Source organism: Pyxicephalus adspersus, chromosome 11, assembly GCF_032062135.1.
Source record: "Pyxicephalus adspersus chromosome 11, UCB_Pads_2.0, whole genome shotgun sequence".
Classification (NCBI taxonomy): domain Eukaryota; kingdom Metazoa; phylum Chordata; class Amphibia; order Anura; family Pyxicephalidae; genus Pyxicephalus; species Pyxicephalus adspersus.
The window spans coordinates 41,777,456-41,789,375 of NC_092868.1; the positions used below are offsets into that span (position 1 = coordinate 41,777,456).

General features: G+C 38.2%; 1 protein-coding gene across 1 annotated transcript in view; it reads right to left on the reverse strand.

Annotated features, from left to right (window-relative positions):
* Positions 1-2,370: 2,370 nt before the first annotated feature.
* Positions 2,371-11,920, reverse strand: part of SSU72 (SSU72 homolog, RNA polymerase II CTD phosphatase) — a 31,594-nt gene continuing 22,044 nt past the window's right edge. Inside the window, exons 3-5 of the mRNA XM_072426569.1 lie at positions 6,543-6,682; positions 5,544-5,662; positions 2,371-4,190 (exon numbers count right to left, since the gene is read on the reverse strand). Coding sequence (XP_072282670.1) covers positions 4,089-4,190; positions 5,544-5,662; positions 6,543-6,682 — 361 coding nt within the window. The 3' untranslated portion in view covers positions 2,371-4,088. The remainder of the gene's footprint in view (positions 4,191-5,543; positions 5,663-6,542; positions 6,683-11,920) is intronic.

Sequence of the window (11,920 nt, forward strand, 5' to 3'; positions counted from 1 at the left end):
GGTGAACATGTATTCCAGCACAGGATGATTGGACCACATTCTACATTTCTGTATTTCTTGGTTTGCCTTTTTTGATGACACCCCACAAGTTTTCCATTGGATTAGGGTCCAGGGATTGGGCTGGACATTACTGGTTTACTGGTGTGTTTGGGGTTGTTGTCTTGTTAAAACATCACTTTCAAGAGTATTTCTCCTGTAAATGAATTCCCTGATCCTTGTGCAGGTTTGTCTGCCCATTGCCTGTTCTGTAGGCTGCTGTGTTCTGTATCTCTGAACATCAATGTGACAGCTACAAGTAAATCGGCCATATTGATCAGGTGATCCGTGTCCTTGTCCTGTATAGAAGGTGGCACCAAATCCTATCAGGTGATTGTACTCCATGAGATGAGGAGTACAATCCTCATGAAAGCTTTAAATCATGGAAAAATCATGGGAAAATATTTTTTTGGTGAAAAAACTGTAAAAAGATGTGTTAAGTGGGAACAGAGCACCCCTTCTTCGTGGCTTTGTGTTTTACCATTGAGGTTTTCTGCGTCACCAAAGTCAGCAATATTCCTAAATTTCATTCCATTGTTGAATATAAGGAAGGTCACTTGACAGAATGGACATAACCTGCTCCCATTAGGCGTCCTGATATACAGAGTGGCTATAAGATTGCAGTGTGGGGTTTTACATCAGAAAGCCAAAATACCTCAAATAGTGGGTGCCAAGGATGCATCATGTTTGGAATATTTGTAAATTGTAAAATTGAAAAATGTACACCGTTATATACACAAAGATCAAACCTGTACTGAGAGAACATAAAGCCTGCCACTACTTACTGCTTTGGAAATGCCCATTGCATAGCTATAATGCAAACCTGGTACTGTCTGTGTCTCTGACCTTTTAAAGGACTTCATGCAGAAGATTGTTGGGGCCACTACTACAGTAAACTACTACTACTACCACCACCGTCCGCCTCCCAAAGTACCGGGCTCACTGAGCCTAAGTGGGCAGTCATCAAAAACAATTGCATGAGAGCTGATGGTGTGGTAGAACTATGCACAAACAGACTTTTAGGTAGAGTTGTTGCGTTTTTTTCTTCTGGCATTAAAGGGGGTGCAGAGGGAAAGCACCTCGGCTGTCAGCAGTGCTTTTAACTAAAGTGCTGTACTTACACTCATTCATGTATTTTACCTTTATCTATTGTTACATATAATAGTGTGTATTTCCTTAAGCGTACCTAAACTCAGAAATTTCACTTTACATAAAAAGGGTGGACAACCCTTTACACATATATATACATATATATGACAAAAAAGGGTGCAGCACCACCCCCTAAATTCTTGATTGCCTCACGCATCCCAGGAGGCTCTTGGGTGCTTCTTCTGCACATGCCTAAGCATCTCGGGCATGCGCAGAAGGAGCCTTTTCGCACAAAGAGAAACATTTGCCAATCTAATGCATGCGCAGTAAGATCTGCAATTTGTTTTTCATACTATGTCACCCAATCTCATGCCTGGGTGGAGTGACGTAGGATGAAGAACCCAGAAGAAGAGAAGATGGCGGCACCCGGAGCGCTAGCTCTGGGACGATGCAGGACCAGATGCAAGACACCCTCAGATGGAACGGACTGTCCTAAAGGATTGGTGTTTTTGTTTTAAAGACGCTTTCAGTTTAGTCCCTCTTTAATTGTATATCTTTATTTTTTCTTTACATTAACAATCTAAACAGTGAAAGAAATGGTGACTGAGACAAACTATACCAATGCAATTTTTGACTGAACAAATATCATTAATAAAGACCCCATAGAGTTACCAGAAACAATAAACTCCCAAAGCAAAGGGATGGTAACCCATGCCTGTAGTCTCTCTGCAGCTGATGATTCCCCATTACTAACATGTTTTGCCTTTTTCTGGACTGTGTAAAAAGCAGCCATCTTAGTGGGGGCAGGGTTTTTATTTTTATATCAGAGACTCCAGGAGAAGTGGGCAGTAATAACAGAGATTGCAGGGCATGCGCATTGGATGTGTGCTAACTCTTCACTGTATTCTCCTTCTTCTACATGGTACTGATACTTTTGGATCTAACACCAATTGAAAAATATCTGTCGATGCTACTCCATGCAACCCACTCCAAACCCACAAATATCCTGGATCCAGCACAATCCTGGCAAACTTCTGTTGCACTTATATAACAGGAACATCTTGAGCATAGATTTCGTATAGCGCTTTCTATGCATACCCTGAGGTAGCCTAAGCGGCAAAACGCGTTGGATTATGAGACTCTGTTATTGATCTTCCTCTTATACAATTTTGAGTATACTAGGGCTAATTGGTCTGCTATCCCATGCTATTGAATGGGAAGGACACCCCAAATGATTATACAGTGTTTGTACTTTGAGTTGTGACAAAATTTTCTTTTATTCTGCTGTATTTTCAATACAATTTGTGCCGCAAACAAAAAAACAAAAAATAATTTTGCTTTCAAATAGTAGGAATTTAGGACAAACAGTTGTAGACAGAAGGAGCTGGTGGAATACAACTTGCTTCAAAATCTTCTTTCAACACCGTTTCCATTAGCAATCACAGTAATCAAAACACATCCCACACCAGGTTTGACTACACTGCCAATTTATTACCTATTATATTACAGATATTAGCATTCATATTTGTAATCTGCCATAAGTTGTTTGAATGAGAACTTCAGTCAACACACAGAAATCATTGAAAGATAAAAAGAACACACATCATTTCAGGTTATAAATACCCCGTTTTATCTGTTGGATCCAGAAGTCATTTTATTGGAGTTTAATAGCTTTATATACTATAGATGAAAGAGCATGTGTGAATGGAACAACTTCCAACAATCAACAATTATAGAGCAGCTTATTTTTATGCCAGTTGGTTCTTTAATCAATTTATCTGTTTTGACTAAAAAGGCCCATTGGCATGAAAATAATTGTACACTGCAGCATTTCCATTGACCAGCTGGTATGACTATCACCAGCACCATCTTTTGCTCAGACCATTTAGCATACAAGGTTATGTACTATATGGCTAAAAGTTGTGGACTCCTGACCAGCACACCTACATTGTATGTAAAAATATACGGACTCCCCTACAAAATTACTCCTTAACTCAAGATAGATTATCAAACAAAGACATTTTCGGCCTTGTAGCACACATTTATTGGAGAGTTTATTTTCTGTTCCAGCATAACATTTCCCACTCTGTACAAAGCCAATGCTATAAAGACATTTGGTGTTGAGGAACCAACAGGCCTTTACAGAGCTTCGACTTTACCCCAATGAACATCTTTGAGATGAACTGGACACAGATATTCCCATCCAACATCAGCACCTGACACAACAAATATATATATATATATATATATATATATATATATATATATATATATATATATATAATAATAGCCATGGTTCTGATTGAGACGCCCAACAAACATTTAGATATGATGGTCAGGTGTGCTCAAACTTTTGGCTATTTAATGTATATTGAAATGCGAAATAATGGCAGACACACGTTGTTCCAAACATGCTCAGGATCCCTTGTTTGGCAACCCTTTAAGCTACTGCAGGCCGAAATCTAATGTTATGGGTTCAGTTTTCTATCAATACATGTAAAAACAAAATACAGGCACATAAGAGCCCATGGCTTATCTATTTCATTGTTTAGTGTTTTGCCTGAAGTTCTCCATCGGTGTTATCACTGAAGCTGACCACAGACCTACCAAATGTGCTGCTGCCAAAACAAATCTCTTCGTTCAGATATTAAAAAAGAAAAAAGAAAAAGAAAAAAAAGATTAAAATAATACTTATGCAGCACAATCATAGGAAATCCTGATTTTTTTCTTCTTTTTATGATATACGTCTTTCAGTTTATATTTTCTTTTCCATATATACACAAACGTTTATACATCCCTGCTTGTTTTGGACAAAATACCTGAAGGAAAACACTTTGCAGGAGAAACACAAAGGGGGCGAAAAACAAAATGAAATGAAACAAAAAAAAAGTGTCTTTTTTTCATATTTTTTTCAGAAATATGATATCATATTGTAGATAGATTAAGGCTTGGCTGGACTTGCATCAATAAAAGCAGATAGTATGAAGGAAGGTTCGACCACTTTTGTCTTCAAATTCTTGTAACAGTTCATCAATTTCATTCTCCATATCTTCTGTGTGTTGTATCTGTAATAAAAGGATATAGTAATGCTTAGTAAAGAGTGTGCAGGAAAATACAATATGAACACAGGAGACTGATGTCTCATTGAAACAGATGTATCTGTAATTACTAAATAAGCTACCTGCAGAAATTAGGGTGATCCATTAAAAAAACAGTTAAACTTTACTAATACATAAATGCAACAAACAGCTAAAAACTCAACTGAAATATATATGTACTAGACACCTCAACTACCAAAGGATTAGTCATGTGACAATGGTTTTGTTACTCCTTTGACACACATCAAAGATTGGAGGACATCACCACTTCCTCAGATTGGGGAATAGTTTGGGAATACAGTGGTGTCACCGCCACACCACTGCTTGGATCAGTAACACACCAATATCTGATACCATCTCTGCTCTCTCCTACACGTTCCCTGTCATTAAATGTTTATGCAGCAAACAAATATCTATTTACAGATTTCCATACTTTGCTAATGGATTCAATAGTTCTTTTTAAAAGAGAATAAGATTATAAAACTATACATAATTTACATACACATGGGGTAATGATGTGGTCATCTCTGATTTGCTGGCTGATTGAAAATGGCGGATGAGGGGGTACTTTACACTGAGCCACTAAATTTCATGCATTGGCTAAGTTAGAAAACTCGAAAACTAATGCAATACCAAAAATATCAGAGCTTTCAAAAAATGTAGTACTGACACCCACTGAAAGTGCACTATACCAGACTAAACTGAATAGGTAGATAAACAGCAAAAATAAAATCTATTAGTTAATATGCTGTGAAGATTTGCTTGATTGAGATATGAAGTGGGACCAATTTATTACACCTAAACCCAAAGAGAAAGCATAGCAGCCCTCCATGGTGACCATCAGGCTTTAACATACTCTGCACTCTGAACTGTAACTGTACTCTGAAAAGGGAAACGTCACACACAATCTACTTTTCATTTTAATCCTGGTTGGACCACACAAACTTTGCACATTGAATATAGATGATGAACAATTGCTATAGGTTCCTGGCTGCTATATCTGCATGGTTGTTATTGGAATGCAGGGGGATTATAGAAAATGCATGTATCATCAGACTAATGAAGGTAAAGAAGACATCGCAATTGTGTTTTTGTATTGCTATGGCCTATAAATACAACTTTCCTTGTGACGTGTCAAAGCAAGAGCACAGCTTTGCCAATTGCTCCATCACAGGAGGATGAGGGTTGTAGCTGGCCCCCATGGACAAAGGCTTTATGTTCCTTTATGGATGATCTAGCTCTGAATACTATACTTCTAGACAAACCTGGAATACAATGCATATTAAAAAATAGAAACCAAATGAACATTTAGAAACTTACACATTGGCAAAGTTCACAAATTAAGAAGGCTCCTAATGTTGCTTCTTCATGATTATCCTGAATATCAACATTTATGACATGAACTGGTTGGCACGTTTCCTGTTCTCTAGAGTTCAGGTCTGTAAAAGTGTCAAACACAGGATTACCACACAGCAAACACTCAGCAGTACAGGAAGACATAATAAACCTCAGTAAGAAAACAAAGCCAGCAAGTTTAGTTTGTTTGTTTTTTTAAACGTTAGCGGTGTGACATAATTCATCATTCTGGAATCACTTTAATAGAATCTAAAGGCTTATGATGCTTATTTAGATACATTAATTAAAGTATGATTTTTATGTTATTATCCCTATTAGGACACTGACCCAAACCTTTTTTCAGTTTCAGCAAGGGAAACTTTTAGCTGCTACCTGGGACAGGAAATAAAATTAGACAAGAAACATGACTACAATTCTCCCAGCAAGAAGTCCAATTGAAACTCTTCCTTGCTGTTTTTAAAAGGTGATCTTCAACTTCAGGGTAAGTTCATGTTTTAACCGCACATGTGCTTTTAGTAATGCTAGCAGAGCCTTAGGCCCTGATTTATTAAAGCTCTCCAATGCTGGAGAGGATACACTTTCATCAGTGAAACTGAGTGATCCAGCAAACCTGGAATGGATCTGGTCCAGGATTCAAAACATTTGCTAACAAATAGCTTTTAAGAAATCCATTCCTGGTTTGCTGGATCACTGTTGAAAGTGAATCCTCTCCAGCCTTTGACTAACCAAGGTCATAGAAGGAATCTTATGATCAGCCTGGGATGAGCGATTAGAAGGATTTCGTTTTCATGATGGGCTTCTGATGGCAAAGCTAGCTGCAAACATGCACACAGAAAAGGGATCTCATGTGTACCGCATAATAGAAAGCATCATGTGGAATTTGCTCTGAGCAGGATATTTACAGAAAGTTTGCATACAGGTTTAAATGTTTTCATGCAAAGTTTATCATGAAATCTTTCTTACCTTCAACTACTTGATCATAGACTCTCTCCTCGCAGGTGATCACCAGGTCAAAATAGTCCTTACAGTTCTGGAACCTCTCTGGTCGTGGTTTGATCCTCTTATTTCTGTCCAGCATGTGTAAAATACCATTCTGTGTGTATCTGAATTATCGTGAATTAAGGAACTTTTGCAACCAGTTATGTTCTTACAAAGATTTTTGCTATTTGGCACAGAGAAATATTAACGTTTAGGTATGGTCCAAACTTTATTTTTTTTATAGTTTTGCACAACGTGGAGAAGGATTGGAACCTCTGCAAGGTTTCTATAGCAATCCAGGGATTCATTTGACATTTGTCTGGTCTAATAAAACTGGTGTCACTGTGACAATAAGGGGAAATCTCTCTTCACTTCATGTCCTCTGAACACAGAAAGAAGGTAAATAAAAAAAAAAAATATATATTTCTTTTGTACAGTGGGGAAGTGAAACTGTCAGAAGTGACAGCCCTCTGTGTCCCTATGGGAAGGATTCACCCTCAATTCCTGTTCCCATTCCAGGATTCCAACCCCTTCCTTTTCTATACACAAAGAACACTTAGGGCCCTTCTCTAATATAGTGTGCTTGCCAACACAACACACTGCTAAGTTATTCAAACATCAACACATCATACAACCACCTGCGAGCACACACCTTGCCAGCCATTATAATACTTTTATGTGTCTTGTAAACCATTTATAGCAAATGTAATGGCAGCATAAAAAGATGAGTGAGTAGAGTACCGTATTGCCTGCTCAGAACTTCAACAAATTATGGTATCAGAAAGGAAGTTCTTTGCACATTTCAAAGCCTCAACAAATCTGAAATGCAAAAATCAATTCATGAAAGGTCTTTTCATTAGAGAGCCTTTAACTATCAGCAGCTGAGAATGGCCAATCTAGTGAATTGCCGTCCTCAATCAATGAGAACAGAGCTTAAAGCAAAGATGACAGATCTGTCATAGCTTCCCATCCACTCCTCTGCGTAGATCACATTTGCATTCTCTGCCTTGCTCTAATTTTAGGAGCTGCAGACAAAGCTTTTATAATTTTACATGTAATCATTCAAGTGCATTCCTTTATTTAATGGAAAGCTGGGTTGCAATTATTATGAAACCATTTAAATTAGGATTGCTGTTTTTTTTTTTATTTTGCCAGTGAAATGTTTATCAGCTGCAGTGATCAATTACCCCAAACTGATGGTGATTTTCGGAATTCCTTTCCCTTAATGGATTTGATCAATATTTCTGGCTTGATCATGATCACAGCTGTTTTATATGAGGGACATCAGACGTAAATGAGTTTAAAGACACAATATTACAGACACGTGGGTCTGCAGGTCACCCCACTTGCAACAAGCAACCATGCAGTATATCTTGCCTTGGGTTAGTTAGACACAAAGTACCAAAGCAAATAATAGACTTGATTACAGAATATTATACCCCAAAAATACATCAGAGAAGTTTTTAAATTGAATGAATTTATTCAAGCTTAAAGGGGAAACTTTAATGGCTTTGAGTTCATATTATTTTAACAGTTACTGTCTGCATCAGGAGACCTTTTTAACAGGAGGGAATCCTTGAAATAGGTCGGCAGGACGAATATCTCTTAGAATATATGTCTGTTGTCACTTAAACCAGTGGTCGCAAACCTTTTCGGACCCACATAACACTAAATTTTCCGGCTCCCTGCCCCACCCCCCAAGCAGGGTCCTTCTCCTGAGCCTGCTCGGGGGCGCACTGGCCAGAGCCGCAGGCCAAAATTTTACAGAAGTGCCAGTCCTCAGTTCAATGTTCCTAAAGCCTGAGGACAGTTTTGGAGAGAAGGCCATCAACCTACCATTATGTTATTGGGGTGTGGAAGGAACTCTACCCCACAGAAACACAAGGAGAACATACAAGCTAATTGCAGATAGTGTCCTGGTGTGGATTTGAACCTGAGATTGTCCAAAGATTAATACTTTGTCATCCATTCTCCATATGTTTCTATGGAATGTGTACCTAGGGGGAAAGCAACACAAAATGCAGCAAGAAAGAAGTAAATCGCCTGCAAGGGTCATAGGCAGCAACACAATCCCCATAAGTGCTTCAACCTCCCCCATCCCCCAGAAACCAAGCGTCAGCTTTCTAAAATATAAACATATCTGTCCATAGTACACCAATCCCATCAACCAGTAAATAGATACAAAGGGCCAGTTGCTACGGACATCACATTCCACGACCATTGGTTATTTTGCTATGAATCCTATACGCCGGTACCCATTTAAAGACTGCACTAGCTCATGATTACGGTTCTGACGTCTGCACACATAGCTATAAAACCTGTACATAGTGATCCCAACTGTATAGTTTATTGCAATAAAAAGCTAAATAATTCAGCACCAGTTATTGTAGCTGAAAACCTTTGCAGAAAATAATTAGAATGGATGAAAGCAGAAAGTAAGTGAACATAATAGAGAAATATAAGGTACAGGTAGAGACTTTAGCATCAGAACAAGGAGGACCCAGCAGAGCAAAATGTTACAAAATAAATGCTGAGTTATGGAATGTTTTGTCAGTGACAGTATTTATGTCACCGTATAGAACAGCCTTATTCCGCCAATATGATGATTTCTGCCATTAATAATATGCTTTATTTACTAAAGAAGTTTTGTATATCCGGTTTACCCGAAAATAAGCCCTATCATGGTTTTTCCGTATTTTTAGGATGCTCGAAATACAAGCCCTACCCTGAAAATAGGTATATATATATATATATATATATATATATATATACACACACACACACACACGGACAAGAGGTGCTCATTTAGCTATTGCTAGACATGAGAAATTGGCTAATGGTTCTAAAGGAAAAATAGGATCACAAAATTCAAGATGGAATTCAGGGTTTGGAATTATGATGATGTTCCCATGAGATGATGACATGACTGTATTTGAATAAATGTTGATTTTTTTTTTTTGTTTAAGAATAAATGTTAATTGTTGTTCATGCAAAAATAAGACATCCCCTGAAAATAAGCCCTAGTGCATTATTTGGAGCACAAATTATTAATGGACACTGTCTTATTTTTGGGGAAACAGGATATTACAGTTAGGTCCATAAATATTGGGACACAGAAATTTTTTCTAATTTTGATGAAACAACACGGATGCAGTTGAACCACAGACTTTCAGCTTTAATTCAGTGGGTTGAACAAAAAGATTGCATAAAAATACAAGGAACTAAAGCCTTTTTTTTTTTTTTTTTTTTTTTTAACACAATCACTTCATTTCAGGGGCTCAAAAGTAATTGGATAATTGCCTCAAAGGCTATTTCATGGGCTGGTTTGGGCAATTCCTTCATCATGTCATTATCAATTAAGCAGATAAAAGGCCTGGTGTTGATATGAGGTGGGGGGGTGCTTATATGTGGAAGATTTTGCTGTGAACAGACAACAAGCGGTCAAAGGAGCTCTCCATGCAGGTGAAACAAGCCATCCTTAGGCTGCAAAAACAGAAAAAACCTATCCGAGAAATTGCTACAATATTAGGAGGGCAAAATCTACAGTTTGGTACATAATGAGAAAGAAACAAAGCACTGGTGAACTCAGCAACGCTAAAAGACCTGGACGTCCACGGAAGACAACAGTGGTGGATGATGGCAGAATCATTTCCATGGTGAAGAGAAACCCCTTCACAACAGCCAACCAAGTGAACAACACTCTCCAGGAAGTAGGCGTATCAATATCCAAGTCTACCATAAAGAGAAGTCTGCATGAAAGTAAATACAGAGGGTGCACTGCAAGGTGCAAGCCACTCATAAGCCTTACAAATAGAAAGAATAGATTGGGCTCTGCTCAAAAATATCTAAAAAAGCCAGCACAGTTCTGGAAAAACATTCTTTGGACAGATGAAGCCAAGATCAACCTTTACCGGAATGATGGCAAGAAAAAAGTATGGAGAAGGCGTGGAACAGCTCATGATCCAATGCATACCACATCATCTGTAAAACATGGCGGAGGCAGTGTGATGGCTTGGGCGTGCATGGCTGCCATGGCACTCGGACACTAGTGTTTATCCATGATGTGACACAGGACAGAAGCAGCCGAATGAATTCTGAGGTGTTCAGAGACATACTGTCTGCTCAAATCCAGCTAAATGCAGTCACATTGATTGGGAGGCGTTTCATAATACAGATGGACAATGACCCAAAACATACAGCCAAAGCAACCCAGGAGTTTATTAAAGCAAAGAAGTGGAATATTCTTGAATGGCCAAGTCAGTCACCTGATCTGAACCCAATTGAGCATGCATTTCACTTGTTGAAGACTAAACTTCGGACAGAAAGGCCCACAAACAAACAGCAACTGAAAGGCGCTGCACTGGGAGGAAACCCAACATCTGGTGATGTCCATGAGTTCAAGACTACAGGCGGTCATTGCCAGCAAAGGGTTTTCAACCAAGTATTAGAAATGAACATTTTATTTTCAGCTTTTTAATTTGTCCAATTACTTTTGAGCCCATCACATAGTTTATCACATTTTTATGAAATCATTTTGTTCAACCCACCAAATTAAAGTGAAATATGAAAGTCTGGAGTTCAACGACATCTGAGTTGTTTTATTTAAAATTAATTGTGGTAATGTACAGAACCAAAATTAGAAAAAAAGTTGCCTGTCCAAATATTTATGGACCCAACTGTACGTGGTGGGCAATTTACATTTTAATGTGCCAATAAGAGGGACGTATAATAATTTCTGCAGATTTTATGATTAGGGCACAAGGTAAATACTAAAAATGTTTACTGAAGTAGAAATAAAATAGGACTTGACATGCAGTTTGATAAAGTAGTTTGTATCAAACAAGTGCCATTTTGATTTTATTAAAATGTTTTTTCTCACTTTGCAGCACCTTTCTCTCTACGTGCACTTCTGTAAAGGCTGCATGGCATTTCTCTGGGCGAGTTACTGATGACAACATTGGACCAAGCCTATGTAATGTTTGTGGAAAAGGGTTCTCCATCAACAGCACATCTAATGGGGTAAGAATGCGGAATTGCAATTTTAAAGCAGAGATAAATTCATGACCCTTCTCCTAACCCCTCTAATTTCATGTAATGTGAAATATGAAATAATGAGAACCCAACACATAATCCAATATTGGGTTTATTCAGGTGTTAACACCTGCTGTTTGTTTACAAGGCAGTGAAGATTCTGCTTCCATATTGAGCCCCTATTGTAAAATATAAGGGATTAAAGTGCTAGTTTAGAAAATGTAAAGAGCGCATGATTTAACCACCCGGCCGTTAAACCCGACCTTGGTTCGGGGTAAAAACACTTGCAAAAAGTGTTAAACCCGAACTTTTCTCAGGTGGGTAAACAAACA